Below are 19,910 nucleotides of genomic sequence, written 5' to 3'. Positions count from 1 at the left end.
CAAGCCATCTAGCAGTTGCACTTTATAATACAAGGCAGGGAATAACACCCTGAGTTGTTCAGGAGAGAAACAACTTGACAGTGCCAGCTAAGCGAGACCATGTGGCAGGTTCTGGGCAGAGGTTTATTGTGGGTTTTTGTATAAAGTTAAAGCTGGGGCATGCTCCTGCCCAACCAGAGGCCTGTTTAAAGCGCGACGCCTGATTATCGACGCCTGATTATCCCTGACTTACTTGCACTGTGCAATCCTTGGCCTGTCTGATGGTTTGTTGGGCTTGTCTGGGTCCTGTTTCTGTGGTGGAGCAAGTGCTTGTTGCTAATGCAAATCAGTGGACATTTCACAAAATAATCATTTTATGGTTGAAGTGCTTGTTCAGCTGTCATTAATTGACACTCATCTTTTTTTATGATAAGGTGTGTCTCCGATCTCCGTGCATCTTTGGTACATCAGTTATGGCACATTATTTTGTGCTCTTTTTGTTCCTTTTGATAGTTTTCTTCTACCCAATACCTTCCTGTATGAAAGAGTACCAGTACACATTCTGTATGTACATGTACATGCAAAGTAACCATAACGATGGAAAAGACTGGTGAAAAGAATGATTAACACACTCCCCTCACAAGATCTTTTTGAAAAGTTTGAATCTTTGGCAACCTTTGTTTGCCCACTGCAAATTGACCAACTTCCCGGGTCATTTGGTCACAGCTGCCTCAAGGGGAGGTCTCAGACAGACCTTGGGATGACCATGAACAGATTTTTTCCCCTTCAGACATCCTTTGCCTGCCCTTTATCCCTGAGTTGCCCTGCCAACAAATGCTGTCAATGACCAGCCTAGGCCGGCACATAATTTGATCATGGTCGAAGTGGCAGCCCACTAATCGCATTTTCATGCCTGCCTGGGCATCATCCATGCCATGGCTTCCTGTTGGGGGCTGAGTGCATAATGGTGGTCTTTTTGTTGGGTTGTTGGAGTGAGTGGTCATTGGATGGAAAGCCTATTTAATCCAGAAGCAATCACTGGCCTTAATCCCTTCTGTGCCCCCTCCCCCTCACTGCTTTTAAAATGGCTGTCCAGATTTGCTGTTCGGAAACTGGCTCTTCTGCTATTGGAGTGCACATGTAGAGTAGATGTACACTGTACATGTACTATATGCAACATTCCATGGGTCTGTGTACACGATGTGGTGTGCTGTGGTCTGCGCACCTTACACTGTATGCAAGGCCATGGATGGTTCTTGCCCATGGATGGCTACATGTACCTCATGATGGCATGGATCTTGCTACCTCAGAGAATGGCCTGGCTGCCATGAAAGTGTCTGTAATCTAGCCCTTTATTCAGGGAATAGGATTAGGGTTGATTAGGATGGCAGATAAGCCCCTGACTCCCAGCAATGAAACAGTTTATTTGCCTTGAGTGAGACCAGTACTCCTCCCACAGCAGTGGGGCAAACCATAGAGCAAGGGCAAACCTGGCATGGCATTAGAGTGGCCTTTCACTGAGGTGACAGTGTTCTTTCCTGTTTTCCTTTGCTGACGGCAGTGTGCTACCCCTGTAAAAACCTGAGACCTGGCAAGCAGTACACATCACTACCCAAGCCTATGGAAGTGACCCAGTTGCATCAGAACAACTCATCAGCATAAGCAATCAAAGCTGACAAGCTGTATGGCCAGCACTTATGCATTGATGCCCCCTGAGTCAGACAGGATTTGTACCCCCCCCCTCTGGACCCTATCTCATTAGGGGGTAGGGCCTTCTGTGACCCAGCCAGACCTATGCCTGTGGTGGCTCAGCTGGCTGTGAAGCCATAGAGTGTGCCCATTGTGTGTAATGCTATGCCTGCCTGCCTGTGGGTGGACATCTGAGGGGGACATGTGGTTTGTGTGGTTAGAAATGAAACCTACATGTAGTTCGGTTGTTGTTGGAGCTATTAATGTTGAGTTCAGGAGACAGGGCACTACTGGCTATAGTGTTGGTGGACAGATAGGGAAAGGAAGCATTTGTGCTACAAGTCTGGGAGAAAATGCCTTTCCAGAAAAAAAGCCTAGTACTTCTTAAAAAAGCCCAAGTATTAAATGTACCCAACTATAGGTTTGTTTTTATTTCAGGGAAAAAACTGATGCAATAGCTGTGGCACAGTGTGATGATAAAAACATCCTTTAGGTAATAAATTACCACTTGAGAAAAAAACGGGCAACCAAAATTTAATTCATCTCGGCCAAGAAGCTACGCAACGAAAATGTAATTCAGTAATTGTCCCACTCAATGCAAACATGACACCTCTGCATTTCCAAAGCAAACAGGTACTCCAAATTTTCGCTCATGTTAAAACTGCTGTACCATTTTAACCCTGCTGAAGTACTTTGCATTGGCGAACACACTGGCTTCATTCAACTCACACGGTTGTTTGATGAAGAGGAGCAGCCTTGTAAACTACATGAACATGTACTTGAATTAATGCAGTCATAACCCATCCACACTAGTCTGGATACAGCACAGCATTCTCCCCCCCCTTTTATTTTTTGAGGGGAACAGTTAATCATTAAATTGAAGCAGGTGATTCTGCAGTGTGCAGAATAATCATTTAAATAATAGTGTGGCTGGGCAGGAAGTGATAAATGCAAGCTTGTTGCACGGTGTAAATGTAGGTACATGTAATGGGTTCGTTCAAAATAAATGACGAGGTATGATAACTCTGGAAGCACATCCTTACAGTGCAGGTAAACCTTCAGATGTAGTCGGTTTTACTTTATTTTCGGACTTCCACGGTGTTCTCAGATTTGCTCTTAGAATGGGTCTCATTCAGCTTTCAGCCCGTTTTCCCCTTGAATGTTTGATTTCTATACTAACCAAAATTGACTGCATCGTCCATGCAGGGACATAGGGTGAGGCTGCATCTTTGTTTTGTTGAGCAGTGGATTTCAAGGTGTGCTCTCCTCTTTTTTCTGTCATCAAAGTGTCGTTGCTGTGACTACCTTGAAGTTGGCATTTTACTTCTCTCTCACTTTCTTCTTTTTTGCCGACGAAATGTGTTCTTGTCTACAACTAACCCTGGTAGCATATTACATGCCATGAAGATGGTACAGAGTCAGATGCCATTGGTCTAGAAGCTTTGTGCAACACCCAAGCCATCCATCCAGCTGGAAATAAACCTCCTTACATGGTCCTCTTGTTTGTTTCAGTCTCTCTCTCTCTCTCTCTCTAATCATGGAGAGGTGATCCGCACAAACAACACTTTTTATATTTATGCCCACCGAGGTTTGAGGGCTGGTGGATAAGAAATGAAAATTGCCAATGCATGCATCAGTGCTGCATCTGCCAGTGATTTGCCTAACCTATATCCTTGGCCGATACAATATGCTGGAGTTCCCTCGGGGGTTCTGTCCATAATAATGTTGAAATAGTACAGCTTCCTTGACCCCCCCCCTCTTTTCTATTTCTCCAGAGGCCCACTGACAGGCTGCAGAGTCCATAGGTAAACATTTACTCATTCCCTACACATGTCTCAGCAATATGCAAATGTTAATATAATAGCTTAAATAAACAGTCCGGTTGAAAGAGGCCTCTCTTGTCATTAGAATGGGTCTGGTTTCAGCGGGCCTGCCCCATTGTCCCTAGCCTGTGCCCATCAAGTGGATGTAACAGGGCACTGAACAGGGTAATGCCGAAGCTGTAGTGGGGAATGAATTAAATGTGAAATGGAGGCGAGGATGGCCTGTGAGTGGAGTGTGAGGGCGCTGTGACAGTTTAGTAGGCTGAGTAGTAATGCATCATGCATGGCTTCATGCTGGCAATGGATTTGCACCTGTGCAGTTATGGAGATCAACTGGGGACAATTCCTTTGTGTCAACCAGCCACAGGAGGACAAGCGTCTGTTTGCTTGTAACAAAATAGTATCTGTCATCCTGTTTAACCCATACTCATCCAAATTTTACTTCCACCACTGTCCGGATTTTGCTTTTCTAAAATCTATCTAATCAATCTAAAAATCTATCTCGTTACACCTGCCACACTGTGCTCAACTCCTCACCCCCTTGGTACTGCAGCAAAACAAGGCTCATGGTCACGCACATTAATTTTATTTTTGGGGCACTGTGTTAAAATTCAAGGGTCGAGAACATATCTATTAACATAGATAAATGTATCTATGTATACATAATATACACGTGCCATGTCATGAATTTTGGCCATTTTCACTTTGGGCAAAAAAAAAAATTTTGTGTCTTGGAGTTTGACAGTCAGACTGATGTGTTTAGATTTCCTGAAAACATGGAATAGTAGTGCAGTAAGATTGTCTGTATTTTCTTAAATTTGATACTGTGGTCGAAATGACCTCGAATATGCCCACACAACAAAAGGATTATTTGGGCTAATTTGTCAGTGCCTAATACTTTGAGAAGATAACGTCATTTGGCCGTGGATTACCCGCTGGGGAGTAGGCACTAACTCGATCAGGATCGGCCCTCCTGCCAGAGTGGGCTCTAAGCTAATTAGGGCCGGGATTATCCGCGTCATCACTAACTCCATCATGCCCCGCGGCCAGATTTATACCTGTGCACATCCCCCTGGATGCATCTCTTAAGAAGCCACCGTCCCGGACTGAATATTATCTACTTTATTTTCCAGCTTCTTCCCCCCCCCCTTCCTTTTTTTTTTTCCTTCTTCCTCACTCACTCCTTGTCTTGCCAGCAGCTATTTTGCACTCAGGTCGGTTGTAAACGCATCTGTAATCCGGCACAGCGTGATGGAGCATGCATGCATTTTTTATATTCCATGTCCTAATGAGTCAATGGCCTGAAAGACCGGGCCATAGACCACGGGGACGGGGAAATGTAAATTCCTAGATTTGGACCACGCGTGGCACTCCAGTCTGGACAAGGGTTTGCTTTGGGAAGAGGGGGAAATGGGGGTTATCTTTTGTTTCAGAGTATGCGAGTCAAAGTTGAGGTAGGCCCTTGTCCGTGTGTTAGTCGAAATAAGATTACAGGTTCAGGTAGTTGTTTACTGCGTCCACAGGTCGATTTAAGTTCTGGGAATTTTCATGAGGATTCTTAACTAGCCAGTGACATTCACAGACTACGGGCCAGTTTATACTTGGCACAAAAGTGTACACAGATGCAAAATTGTGATGTCAGATCAAATTTTCGTCTGATTGTAGTATGAACCAGCATTAAGATTGGTCAATGGAAAAAAAATCTTGTGGTGGAAGTGAGAAAGTCCAGAAGTCATTTGGCACTTTTCTTTTGACGATCTAATGACACTAATGGTATTGCGTCAAACAGTGGCATCTAAAAATCACTAGTAGTGCATGAATGCTCCAACCAACAAGGATTTGTGTAATCGGTGTGCAAATGACCTTTTGGTAAGAAGGCTTAAAATTGTTCTCGTTTATGACAGAAGCATAGGAGACTACACTCTGCAATTTGTGTACGTTTGTAAGGAAGTTAGTACATACTCATGTATAAATTCCTCTGGCAGTTATGAATATTGTATGTATTACACTCCAAAATTATCCTGGAACAGTAGTTTACAAATTCTGTGATACCTGTTTTGTCGATGTAAGCCACACTCTTACTGTACAAGGCACTGTCTCCTTGTCAAATACGGATCATAAATGGTAATCACTTCCAACTGTGACTGTAAGGGATCTTTCTTTTGATGCCTGAACCCCCTCCTTCTCCCCCACCCCATCTGGTGAGTGTGCTTCCCCCACCACCCCTTCCCCCTTTGCACCACAAACATGTGTTATCCTGAGATGAGCAATTGAGAAGGGATCCGGAGTAAATCAACTTCCCTTGGTGGATATTGGCCTGCTTGTCGGTGGATGCGCTGTAGATTTGTAGGGACTGGGTACGGGTGTGCCCAAGGCGGTTCAAGAATTTGGGTGACTTCATATTGGTCATTAAAGTAACAGGATTCTTTCCCTAGAAAGTTATGTTGTCCATATTTATTCTATAAAGCCCTGTTCGCACTGTACTTTTGGGGGGCAAACTTACTGAGACGATGGGTACTTTGCCCATTTTAAATCCAGTGCGTACATCCCTGGAAGACTTCCTCTCAGTTACTTTTCCCAAGCCACGCGGGAATTTTAACTTCTGGCCAGGAAGAATCCCCGAGACACTTTTCCCAAGACAGAAAGTCCAGCGTGGACAGTGGGAGTCGGTAAAAGCGGCTCAGGGAAGCCTACATCCGGTTTACTGGCAAGGTCAGGCTCACATGAACCCAGAGCATGTGTGTTGCAAGCGTCCATGTGACGTACATGTACATACAAGTATGCGCCACGAAGCTTAATTCTAGTTGCTGTGCAGTGATTTCGTGTTCTCGAGTCTCTCGACTGATCGCAGATATTATTACTGAAACAATCCAAAGTTTAATTAGGCCCACCAATGTATCATTGGAAGAACTGTCACGACCGGAAGTTTGTAAAAGGTGCGCACGTGCGTGGGTCAAAGGGTGAACACGAAAGGTCATGCAAAGCGCCCTCATGTGCCATTATAGTGACAGCTTGATTACTTTTCCCACGCGTCTCGGTAAAAATCCCCTCGTCGAAAGTCCAAGTGCGGACGGTGGTAAAATTTGCCCGTTTTCATTTTCCCATCGGCTCGGTAAATTCTTCGGAAAATAAACACAGGCAGCTCCTACATCAGTAGTGGATCCAGAGGGGTAGGAGGTGCAACCAATGTGCCCCCTTCCCATTTTCGTTGGGGGACAGGGAGATACCTCTTCCTTTGTCCGTTGTGTTTTAAGTGTTTATTAAATGAGATGGAAAGAAATGCTATAATCATACATCCATGTTAACCCCCATTTCAGGCATCTCTCTTTTGTGAATATCAGGCACCTCTGCCCTTTTTTGAAAATGCTGGACAATTTGGACATGATTTATTGGGTTGGGTATTTGTCAGGTAGAAAGATGTATGAAATTGGCACCATGATCTTTGAAAGATTCAGTTATATACAGGTGAATTAAATATGAGGAGGTGGTGTAGTGTGGAGACCTTGTCAGCAGTGCACTTACTCGGCACAACAGTTATACTAGTCAAACACGATACAGCTTCATACTTTGCCATATTTAAACGCCAGGGTCAATATTTGCCCAGGCAAATGGGTTTGGAATTAAACCAGCGTTCTCTAAACATTTGCCTGGCAGATCGGCAAACATATTGTCTGTCTGTTGGGCCCGGGCCGACATCGGACCTTGCACGGCAAATTAATTCGGTGACAGGGCAACGTATTCATTTCAGCCATTTTGAGTGACTGCTTTCGATTAGGCCCAAGGAACATGTTACTAAGAGAGTAGACCTGTATGCTTATCCAGGATCCTGGATCGGGTTTATGGGTCAGAGAATTTCTTAATACAACCATGAGTCATCCAAATTCTTTTCTCAGTGAAAAGTTGCTGATTAAGTTCACATGTATGTTTTCCAGTTTCATTGAAAAATTTCTTTTCATGTACACATTTGTCAATTATTACATAAAATGTAAATGTGGAGTTTATAAAAGACAGCTAATCAACTCTCAAGCAACATCTGTTATTCATTTGTCAACATTCATTACAAAGTGAAACCACTCTTTATGGCCATTGTGAGATATAAGCAATTATGGAGCTCGCAATCAACTGAAGTTTTTTAAAGTGAATGTTAACATGTTGACAAATTGCTTTCATAGACATTACTTTTTGATGTTAACCCTAACCGCCTAGGGTGTATTACAGGTATTTTATTTGCATAATTTTGTTGCAAATGCAATGGAAATGTCAGCAGTTTTTAATTACTGCATCAAAAATTATTAATTGTGTCCATTATATAGTACTTCAGTATTACAACAGTAACTTTTCCAGTGATAAGTGGAACAAGCTAAAGACTAATTACCAGAGGTTAATTTAAGCTATGAGCTCAATTATCTAGAAAAAAAATGCAAACGAGAAAAGAGAGTTGGTTTGGGTTAGGCTTTGTGGACACAGCATGCAGCTGGTTGCATTTGTCAGTGTTGTGTCACCACAGCCAATAGATAGTGCTTGGTGTTTGCTGTGGCCCCAGCTTGCACCGTGATGCGATTGCACATTCACGTTGGATGACAGCGGCTCACCGCACGTTACCTGCCTTATTGGAGCACAAGCCCCCGCTCACGGTGGAGTGTTTGCATTGTGAGCCAGTGCAGACACCGACTTATGTTTGTCCAAGGTCTTGTGTGCACATTGCATTTTATTGAACTGTGTTTCTCCCAAGAACCCCCCCCTTCAATACTGTCATTGAAGGCAAAGTAGGTTTAATTGTGTATTGACGTAGCAAATAGAGAGAAGGGATGCCAACCCCCCCCTCCCCTTCCACTTGCCATTTTTTGGGTCCCTTTTTTTTGTGTGGAAAGAAGCCGTGTGGCTCAGTGATTTAACTCCGTCTGAAGCATCGCCGAGTGTTCCGGACAAGTGCCTGGGCAAATTTCGTTGGCATTTTCAATTGGGGTGTCGCTACTCCTCCGCCGCGTGCGGTCCCGCTGTGTTTGCACTGGCGTTAGTCATTCAGCGTGTGCCTGTCAGCGTATGGCCCCGCCGTCGCCATGGAGCAACACAAGTACACGATCATATTACAAACGGGATGAATTCTGCAAGTCTGAGAGAGTGGGTAACCCAAATGAATATGCACAGTCGGGTCCCTACAAGCAAGCGTTCCTCCTTCACTGACCGGCAATTCTTCCCCCCCCCCTACTTTCTCTCCCCTTCTCCCCCTGCGGCTACGCTGTGTACATAATCCGCAGATATTTACCGCTGAATTTTCATCAGTGGCCCGGCAGAGCTTTGGGGGGGGAGCGGGGAAGACAAAATGAATTGCGAGCATCGAATACAGATTTAATTGGACTGAGTCAACCGGTGAAGTTTATGTGTGTGCAAGGAAGTGCTCTTTAGCTGGTCGGGATGGATACCCGTCCCTGGCTTGCGGCATGAATAATTCATCACGACAATCATCGATCATTGTTTCCTACCTTAATGACGCCCTGACATTTACGCATGACTCGTTTTGTGCTGCGTTGAAAGGCGGTCTGTTTGCATGTTCAAAAAAAAAAAAAATCCTGTAGCAGTGTGTGGCAAGTATGCGTGGACACATGACACATACATGCACATTTGAGGGGGGGGAAGAGGTAATATATTCCACTTGCCGGTGATTGAGTATGCCAACCGGACAGGAAGACACAAGGGTCACTCATTGAGCAGTGTAAGCTGTTGTCTGTCCTGTCTTATTTGCTCTTCAAAACTTGGAGAGGACCTAGCTGGCCACTTGAATGGGAGGATTGCAGCTGTGCCATTCTCCTTAAGCCTACCCTTCACTATTGACCAAGAAGTACTGGATAAACACTTTTAACAGACTGTCATTATGGCCCTTGTTTGTCCTGGCTCCATTCACTGGCAACCTGCAGTAAATTCAGAGTGGAGTATTTGCTAGGGGTTACATTCTCTATTTGCAGGATTATATGAAGTGTGAGTTTAGCGTGTTTCCTTTTTGCTCTGTCTGTGCTTCATCTTTCCTCTTTTGGGAGGGGGGTTGTTTGCAGGAGGTTTAGGCTTTCCAGTTTATTCAGGCCAGGGATGTTTGTGTGGTTGTTGTTGAAGGACCCAAAGATGTAGAGTAAACAGTTGTTGACAGCTTTCCAGGGCCAGGTTCCTGTTGTACACCAGAGTGATTGAGCGACCAGCGCACACAAAAGGCATGAGTTTATTCTGTTGGGGGATCAGTCATCACCGGTTCACTGGTGATCTTTACAGACTAATGCCCCACAGGGCGGGGCTTTTCAGAAGCCAATCTCCTCCCCCCCATCCCCCAGAGAACACTGACGGGGTATGTCATTAGAGACTGTGAGTCTGAGATTGGGAGCTTATTACTCAATTATGTCGAGTTGAATTGGGTTACTGCAGCCTTTAGCTCTTAAATTACCGATGCTGTGCCACCATATCCACAAGTTATTAGACCTGAATGGTGTCATTGCAGGTTAGGAAGTACCTGTGTGAGTTAAAGATGGTTTGAGGGGAACTTTCTTTCCACTGGAAGGATCAGTTTATTTGTCTTTGGAGAAACCATGATAAACTGTTCAAAATTGGTTTCAGTTAGACACCATGACTGCTCATCTACATGTAGATCAAACATTAGCACAGATGAATTCTGGGATTTAAATTTCTGACATTGTAAACCCTTTTGATTCTTCAATCTTTTTGAATTTGTGTAAATAGGTGTCCCATGCTTGACTGCTCCAGCAATTGGTGGTGTTTAGTGCCAGCAGAGGGCAGTACACAGACTGTGCACTATTTGGTTAGCCTCAATAACATTGTAGTGTTATTGTTGTGATGCATGGGTAGCACAAAAGGACACTGTTTAATGAGTGAGGGGAAAGCTGCCCAAACATGAAAGTGATAGATTATGGATTGGGCGGACAGGTGGTCCAGTATGGTGAGAGCCAAAAAGTGATAGCCAAATTTGGCCGTTGTTGGTAGGATCCCACACAAAAATCAATATTACACATGCATATTAAGATGTGATAGATGGAGGTACATGTCAATAATTAACCAACAGAAAGAAACCACTGTGTTAATAATGCACACATTATTTATAGGTTTAAGCCAGGTTGATTGTATTCAGCCACATTCTGACAAGGGTCGGGAGTTCTTATCTGAATTTTTTGTCATGTTTTTAGTTTAGTTTTTTTTTTTTTATCGTTTGTTTCCCGTTTTTAGTTTTGTGTTTTTTGGTTTTTGGGAGTTTTCTTTCTTTCTCTGCTTGTTTAATTTATCAACAAGTTTGAAGATTTTTTTTTCCTTTGTCACAGAATTCAGTATCACCACCAGACAGGAGCTCATCAGACAAGTACCGTACCACTTCAGACCATGGTGAAACCAGCTCCAAAAACACGAAAAGAAAGAGAGAGGAGAAGGAATCGGGAGTAAGTAAAGGAAACAAATTTTGATCCTCTGTATTTGAATATGTATAGCTGTATGTATAGTCAGCCCATGAGAATGAAAATTTTACATTTGCGTCCACCACCCGCATGGTCCAAAACACCCCGCCGAAAAAGTGCATTATTTCCCAAAAAAATTCATTATTGTCAGAAAAATGCACGTCAGGGGGCGCGAAATTTTTAAAAATGTAGTTGCCCTTCGGGCAGGGGAGTCTAAAATCGTGTTGCCTGGACTTCATTTTCAGTTGCCCGACGAGGAAGTTTTATCCACGCATGGTCTCCAAGCTTTCAGTAATTACAGTCAATTTCTTAGTTGCTGGTCACTTGAAATATATAGGCCTACCCACCTTTTTGCTATTGCTCTGCAGAATACATGCCAAGATGACTTTTTGTTTGAAAGGTAAAATAAAAGTCTTGCAGTGAAAATGTTACTCCCAGAAAATTTTAAGAAAAGTAATTCTGGCTAAATTTCCCATTTGCGCTTCGATGTTTGTCGACGGTTTGTCAAAAATCACGGAAGCACAAAAAATCAACACCGGAATAAATTACAGGTCGGTAAATCACTCGCTACGCAAGATTCCACAAACGTTTTTTCTAGTTTCGGATTGCACATGCAAGTACATAATTATGTACGAATGTCATGAACTCAACTACAAGTGCGTAAAAGATCGGTGCATGAGGTAATGGGTTCGTCAACTTAGCGGCGTGGGGGGATTTGTGGTCGACGGCTTGCTGAGCAGCAAAAGTCGAGTCAACATTTATGCAGGCTATCCTTGTTGATCCACTTAAATTCTAAAATATGAACTAATTCCCTTTAAAATAAGACTTGCTTTACAATAAAAATATGCTTGTTACAATGGTTTTGGCAGAGAAATGGGTTTATACTTGACTTTTTATATTTAAAGAAATTTTTGAAGTGATCCAGAACTGGCTAAACCGATCCAGAACTTGTCAAGGAAAAGTGTTGTCGTCACCTATGTCGATCTTGACAAATTAAAAGCTCAAAATTTAAAAATGTACATGTACAAGGTAGACCTCTGACCCCGTTTCATTTGAATTTGATGATAAATTGAGCTGTAATATGACTGAATATAGTTTGACTGATCCGGAACAAGGAAAACGGCTGAATGCAGACACGGCTGCATTGTTCATGCCAACGATTCAGGTTAGGACGTCGATTTTTGTCGACTTTTTTGCAATCTTTTTTCGGTGCACGGTGCTGAAATGTCCAAAACGCCGGGCAAAAATGTGTTGCCAAAAACAAGTGCTTGCCTGTCGGGCTGACAGCCTGGAACATTTGGTTGCCCAGCAAAATATTTTGGTTGTCCCGGGACGTCGGACTACCGATTCTGCGAGCCCTGCACGTCCCCAGCGCAAAGTACATTTTGAAGATGGGAGGGACCTTCTGGAGAGTTTACTGGGTTGTTTGTATTTCACTTTCTGAGAAATAATTCTGAGAAATAAAATATGATAACTCACTCTGCTCCATTGTGGGTCGCATGAGTAACCCCTGCTGTCATCAATCCACATTATCCATATTAACTAAGAAGTCAGCCAATCAGCTTGCACCTTCATATCAGCTGGCAACTTTATCTCAAGGGGTCATCTGCGGTGTCCTTCCTCCAGTCTTTTCATTCAAACCTTCCCTGTCAATTCAGGCCTCCATTTATCCCAGGCTCCCCACACAAAGCTTGACTTTTTCCATACCCTGCTGTCACAACCAATTTCCTGCCAGTGATAAAAAGGGGGGCTTTGCCTGCCTGATCTACAAAGGCAGCCATAACCCTCCCCCCTCTCCTAGATAACACTTTGCCAGAGTCATCACTGAGCACCCTTGTAAAGTTGATGGGAGCTGAACTTTTGAGTGGGCATTTGGCCAGCTTCACAGCAGGAAGCTTTCACATTCAACCCAAAGCTAAGGCTTCTAATCACAAAGATAAAAACTGCCAGGGTTTTATCCTGACTTACCACTGACTACCATATCACATGATAAGCCCCCTAAAAACTGTTTTATACAATAAATGTAGATGGTCATAGCCATCATGAAGGATTTGCGGGTGGTCTTTTTGTGAGTGGAGAGTTCAGTTGTTTGCCACTTAAAGGATGAAATAAAATTTTGAACTGAGAAAAAGATTTGTATTATATCGACATTCTCTCAGCACTACTTCATTACACACTTAATGCAAGTCAGTTAGAGGGTGACTGTTGTAGAGCTTTGTAAGTCCAAACTAAGCCTCAAAAGGCTGATGAGCCACAGGAATATATGAAGAATTATCCAGAGACTGAGCTGCTTTTTTTGCCTTCCTCTCCTCAGGACAGTGAAGCAGAAAAGAGCGACGATAACCTCGTGGTGGATGTGTCTAATGAGGTATGGAGGGTTAAAACTGAGGCCCCAGCCAAACTGCCTGGCTGCGGCTGGCAGTAACAGCCTTGTCTATAGGGGAAATGCTGGAGCCAGCAGCTTCCATAGGCTGGCATGTTATTGTACAGCCATAGCCAATTAGTCCGGACTGAGCCTACCTTGGCACTGTAGTCACCATACTGGCTGCCAGCGGAGTGCTCAGCCCAGATTCTGCTTACCATTCACACTGGATGATACAAGTATATTCTAACGCATTCTCCACCAAGTTGTAAAAAATGTTTTCCGTTAAAATTTGGAATTAACATTTGATGTTGAATGCCTGATTTTTGGCCGCACAAAATTTTATGCTGTGTGAAATAAAACCTACCTGTGATTGTTGCTCTGTTAGCGGTATATTTAACTCTGAAGTAAATGGATGTCCACTGCACTCAACAAAAACGACTGAAAATGTCTTAGATCATGTACCTTGTTGCTGTTGTAAATCACAAAGTGACAGTTTTAAAATAAAAGTTCAATTTGGATTTAAAAAGACATATTAAGTTGAACATTGTGGAATATCATTCCTGGTCTGATTCATCTCATTTTGTATGGCTTGTAAAAGTTTGAAGGAAATTGGTAGCAATACTTAATCCATTTCTGTAAGTTCTCTCAAGACATAGTTCCTCCTGGTGTTATCCTGCAGGATCCTGTTTCCCCGACTGCAAATGGTGAGAGAGTGTCCCCCCGCGAGAACAACACAGAGAAGCATCGGCCAAAGAAGGAACGCTCCAGTACACCCAACAGCATTGCGTCGAGCGCCAGCACGCCCAACTCCAAGGTCAAGGAGGTTGGTATCCAAAGAGTAAATCTCTTGAGTTTGAGCACGGACATTACTGTCCAAAACTTCAGAAGTCAGAATACGTTCAGTGGTCAACACATGGTTTAGATGTAAATTTCTGTCAACGGACATGGATTGTGAAAAGTTTTCCTGTATCTTGCTCGGCCTAGTATTAAGGGTTTTTTCACTGTATGTCTTGAAGTCAGGGGTTCAAATCAGACCAGCTGGTCACATGTTGTGACTATGGGCAAATAACTTTATCCCGTCTTGCATCTCTTGACCCGGGATGGTAAATGAGTGCTCAGCCTGGCCCCATGCTTGGTCTCCCTGGTGTTGTATTTTTTTTTTCCGACAATATCTTGACCTGTTGCAGAATGACAAGCTGCCATCTCCCGTGCCCAAGTCAGAAACACCCACAAGCAGCGGGGCCGCCACACCGGGTTCCAGCAGCAGTGTACCTGGTCTCAAACCGCCAGTCGGAAAGGTCCCACCCCTCGGTAAGTCATCCCGGTTTCTAGTTTCAAATCTCTGTATGGTGATAAGCCGCTTTTGGTTTTTAATCGTAGCCACAAAACTAAAGTCTTTCTTGTATTTATCGTGGTCAGGTCCCCAACCTGTGCTTAACATAAAGATGTGAGCTGAAATGCCACCTCATGGATGTTGGTCTTTCTAATCCAAAGCCACAGCTTAAAAAACTTGTCCTTACCTCGGAGAAATTTCATCTATATATTGCCTTCTTCTCTAAAAACAGATATCAACTGTACAGTAAATGGGCCCTTTTCCAATACTCGACTTGGGCTCCGTCTCAGGCTTCGTTCCCAAAACCAATCCCCGATTGTGGGCCTAAAGCATTCAAATTAAATTGTATTACTGTAATTTCTGAATCTCTTGCATCTTATCTGATGTTTTGTGGCACTATTAGACTAATTACTGCGCTTACAGCTTCAAAGTCAGCTAGTAAAAAAAAAGTTGAAGCTTGAGACGGAGTATTGGAAAACGGCCTTGCTATCAACTGTCAGATAATGGTCGTCTTGTCTTGTTTCCACCAGGGCCATATCCGTTCATGCCGTCGCAGGGTATGAACCATGACATGCCGAACCCTTACGTTGCACCGGGTCTGCACAATAACATCTCCCCGGGAGCACTGAACTCATACAGAGGTCCAATGGTGAGTGTCTGTCCCCTTCGTTCACCTCAAAGGACCTCGACACAGTTTGTCTGCGGTGGCAAGCTTACTGGCAAGAGCAAAGCAGCCTCTCATAACATTTCAGCATTTAAAGACCTTTTTAATTTGCTCTCGTATGTGCATGGTGACAGATTTATAGTATCCAATCCAGGCACATCGCAGATGACCCTTGCGCACCTGAATGGAGAAAAGTGATTGCAGCCAAGTGGTTTTTCTCATCACTCTGGCAAATCGGCCTCAACTTGACCGCTCGAAATTGCTGGAAATTTTGCGTGTCCAACATGATGAAATGAAAGCGTTTACAGCAAAGGGTGGTCTCTGTGTTATAACATAAAAATGCAAGCTAGAAACTCAGTATGTTCACCTCCTTCACCAAAATATGTCAAGCTGTAATGGACTGCAACTGATGAGCAACCACACGTCCTTGAGACTATGAATTGTTGACAATTTGTATCTTGGACTCTTACTCTTCAATATAGCATCCTCACCAATTCCTATATAACTATATTTACATGTGCAACATGGTTGATTGCTCTTGCCTTGCATTGCCATGGCAAACACAGACGGGCTTTCATCAAGAATACTCCGGCGTATCCTCACCTGTATTTGGTAAATTGGTCAAATGTTGAACATTTTCATCCAATGATTTTCATCATTCATCCACGTGAAAGTTCCTCCAAAACAAAATCTTTCAAATCTCTCCCGTGGTATTTTTATTTTAGTTAAAAAAAATGAAATCTGTACCAAGCTCAGTTGATTTGATTCAGCTGAAGCCAGTTTACAGGATTGATACGACTCATAATTTGATGCATTCAAATTGCGGAAAATTGTGCAGTGTCCATTGTGATTTTGAAAAAAGTACTTGAATCAAAATTCCTCAATCAAATGCCAAATCTTCAGTGTTGGGGAAAACGTGTAGAACAATACTGTGTCCAGTGATGAAAGCCTGTTGTCGAGTCATTATTAAGTGAATGTAAACTTATTACTTGACTCCTGAGTATGGCATTCAACTGTGCCAAGCTCTTTTGAAAAAGCCAATCAAACAAGAAAGACCCGAAACATGAATAAAAGTAAGAAAAAATACATGGTGGTGGGAGGAAATTTCTACTGAATTGCAAAAGTTGAAACTTGGAGGTTAAAAAAAAAAAGTATTTTTACGGCTGTGCCGTTGAAAGCCATGCCTAGGAGTTCACTGATTTTTATTTTTTTTTTCCTTGTCTGTTCTGCAATCTCCTCCTTGTCTCCCGGTCTCACTGTGTGCACTTTACTTGCTCTCGGCAATCTGCAACAGAAATTCTAGTGGCCGTCCAAATTTTTTGGGCCAACAAATTTTGTCAGAGCAATCTTTCTTCTTTTTCTAAGTGTACACCAGATGAAATTCTTTGTTCTGTGCATGCTGGTGTGGTTGTTGTCGAGTCTTCATTTCTGTGCGATTGATTGTCAATGGATTGCAGCTTCTTTTCATTTGCTTCAATGGATTTGGTCATTTTTTGCTGAGGTTGGGACAAACTCTCCTCTCGTGAATCGATAGTTGATCACAAGCAGCAATCTGAGCTATCCAACTTCAAAGCGTACACCAAATTTGGTATCTGGTTTAGCAGACGTGGGGAAAAAAAGGACCAAGATTCTCAGATTGTGCCTTCATGCTCAGTAATTTCACACAATCTGCTTTAATTCAATTCACTCCAGAGTGTCTCGGTGTATGATCACAGTTTGATCCCAGTAAAACATGGTTGGTTGGTGACATTCTGTTGCTTGCGTTATTGGTTTGCCGGGCTTTTCCTTTCTCTTTGTCTTTCAGCTTGTTTTTCACTTATTGTCTGTTTAGAGTCATAAAGCTCCGCTGATTGAGGAATCGTTTTCAGTGTCCCTAAATGAGCCAGTGCGGTATTTCAAGCAAGGTCATTCGGGGAACAAAGCACGTGTGCAAGTTTGCGCAGGGTCACGCTGATGGGGCAGGGCTGGCGCGCACATCCAAATGACATTGGACCCTCTTCATTTTGGGCATGCGCTGTTGGAATACTGAACTGGCTCATTGCGTCATGAAAAACTTTGGCACATAGCAACTGTTTCTCCAACATAGAGTCCCCTCGTTAAGAAACATTGGCACCGGTGACTCGTGCAAGCCAAAATGACACTTGGTGAATGTTTTGCCTTGATTTTTTTTGTTTTCAATCACGAAAAGAAAACTTGATTGGCAGGGACACTGCTTAACAAGAAAATGCTTTCACAACCAGCTGTGACCTTTATTCCATGAAATGAGTCAGACATCATTTACTCAGGTTTTGAGTTACAGCCAACACAACTTCAGCAGTCAAAGTTGCTGTCAATTTTGGAGTCATTCGTCATCTTTCAGTCTGGTAGTATACCAAATTAAGATCTCATGCAAAAATGTATGTAAATGACTCATTTTGTAGGAGTGGGTAGCACAGTGCTTTTTGACTCTGGGGGGAAAAACAAGGTATCTCTCTTTTTTTCTTTAGTTTTTGTTCCTGTCTTGTTTTTCGTATTCCTCTTCCTCCACCAAAAAAAGGGCCAAATCCACCATTTGGTTTTTTCTTGCTGTCTTTGTGTTTCTTTGCAGTTCAATCATGCACAGGTGCCGTTTGACCCCCATTCGCACAATCGCATTTCAGGACTGGCTGGCATACCGGGAGGCAAGCCGTAAGTTCACCCAATGCCATCTTCCATCTAGCGCCAGGGCGCCCCGACTGCCCGGCCCCCCTACCGTCACACCTATGGGACACAGCTGCCCCATGCAGTAGGACCGTAGACGTAGACACACGCACACACGAGAGAAAGAAAGAGAGAGAGGGAAAGAAAGATTTCAGGGGCTGAGCAAGGATTAAAAAGATGCTGTCACAAATGGGGGTCACACTGGGTTGATTCTGAATCACATGCCAAACCACTCACAGACTACATACATGCACATACGCACCCAATCATCTCAGGATCATATATAAATGCATACTTCAGCCTAACCATGAATTTGTCATTGACACCAGTCAATGACACATCCTATGCAGATCAAGTATGAAGCTTTCTAACACCTTGTGGAAAAGACAGACATTTGTACCAAAAAAACCAAATTGATACTTGGTGGTTTTATAAGTCACTGTCCTGCATATAACATACACCTAGGTATGAATTTTTTTGTTGTTGTATCTTTTGGTAGTTGAGATAGTTAAGTGAGCCCTTTGCCTTTGTCAGCCAGTGCACAGTTTCTTATCAGGACCATGTTAACTTTGATGGTCATTCAGCCAACCGAAATCCAAACAGACCTGAAAAGTTGCTTCAAGACAAGTTCAGTATAGATCTTTGATCGTTGTAAGTTCCATTTAGCCTTAGCAGGCCTTCAGAAAAGCCAGGCCAGATCATGTTAGATTCTGTCTCCAAAGTAAAATGTGACACAGCACACCCATACTTTCTCACACATATTTTCTCAGCTCAGACTTGAATGAACTCAAAGAGCTCATTCAGCCATCCTTTTGTGCATAAATCAAACTGGAAGTTCAAGCAAACCCATACGTACATACACACGCACTTAAGTTCACCCCTGGTTTGGTCTGGCCTCTGCTGCCGACTGGCTGGTAAGTTCAGATTTTCTTCTTTCCCTCCCAGCTCTGCATGGCCTTACCTTGGAATGTGATGTTTGTTTGCCTGTCAGTCTGTCTGTCTGTTTGACTGGTTTGTTGGTCACTCAGGAAGTCAGAGTTGGTCTTGCATTCCTTCTCCTAGTCAGCTCCCCAATCCTGTTGGTCCTGTTGTCATTCGGTCGGTTGTTTCCACTTCTTTTGTGGACGGTTGGTAAAACATAATGGTTGGTGTTTACTGTTTGTGTTTACTGTAGTTTTTGTTCTTGTTTCTTGTGCTTGTTCTGAATTGCACTTATAACTTCACCTCTAAAGGTAAACCATTTCGGGTTACAATCCATTGTGGTTTTTTTTACCAGTATGACCAAGAAAAAAAAGTGGATATAAAATGAAGACCAAATGTTAACTTGATGTGTTGCATTTGAAAAAGAGCGCTTACCAGCAGCAGACAGAAGAACAGACAGCAAACCAGCCTTGACTTGAGTCAAGTCACGTGAAGAGTCACACCATTTCATTGAAAGAAAATGTGAAATTGACAAAAATTTGCCAAGTTAGACCAAAGACAACTACAGAAGACCTTGGTTAATGGAACATTCCCTAGCGTGAATACGCTGAGTGGTCATACATGTTGATATACGCCAAGACTGCACAAATATCAGCAGCCTTGTGTATCATGTCACGTCCAGCTCATGTTGGGATAGGATGACATGGCACATGCTTAAACATCACAGGTGACCTTTGATATTCAGGCTGTGGCAAGGTCTGTAAGAGTTGGTTCCCATGGACTTCTGGTTGGCTGTGGCTGTCAAAGTGGTATCCCTACAAAGTGCTACCTCCTTTGCAGATAGAGATTTCAAAGAGCCCCTCTTATCCACCCTTTAGCTGTATCCGCCTTTGCTGGATGGGTTCTAGAATATAAATCAAGCGTTCGGTGACCAGTAACTTGCTCGGACATCAGCTCATTTAGAGGCTTTTCTGACTGGTGAACTGAAACTGCTGGGCATTCACAGCATTTG

The 19,910-nt window shown here is 43.2% G+C and overlaps 1 protein-coding gene across 2 annotated transcripts in view; it reads left to right on the top strand.

Moving 5' to 3' along the window:
• Positions 1-19,910, top strand: part of LOC110982404 (transducin-like enhancer protein 4) — a 60,590-nt gene that overhangs the window by 24,926 nt on the left and 15,754 nt on the right. The window contains exons 9-15 of one of the 2 annotated variants that reach the window (XM_087136826.1): positions 4,493-4,506; positions 10,808-10,921; positions 13,251-13,304; positions 13,981-14,124; positions 14,489-14,612; positions 15,165-15,283; positions 17,886-17,965. In XM_087136826.1, the coding sequence (XP_086992952.1) occupies positions 4,493-4,506; positions 10,808-10,921; positions 13,251-13,304; positions 13,981-14,124; positions 14,489-14,612; positions 15,165-15,283; positions 17,886-17,965 (649 nt within the window). The remainder of the gene's footprint in view (positions 1-4,492; positions 4,507-10,807; positions 10,922-13,250; positions 13,305-13,980; positions 14,125-14,488; positions 14,613-15,164; positions 15,284-17,885; positions 17,966-19,910) is intronic. The other variant, XM_087136825.1, reaches the window with a different exon arrangement.

Source organism: Acanthaster planci, linkage group LG05, assembly GCF_054643075.1.
Source record: "Acanthaster planci isolate LZ-2023a linkage group LG05, COTS_SCS, whole genome shotgun sequence".
Classification (NCBI taxonomy): Eukaryota; Metazoa; Echinodermata; class Asteroidea; order Valvatida; family Acanthasteridae; genus Acanthaster; species Acanthaster planci.
The sequence above is the reverse complement of the archived record's forward strand: the minus strand, read 5'-3'. Positions and strand labels throughout refer to the sequence as shown.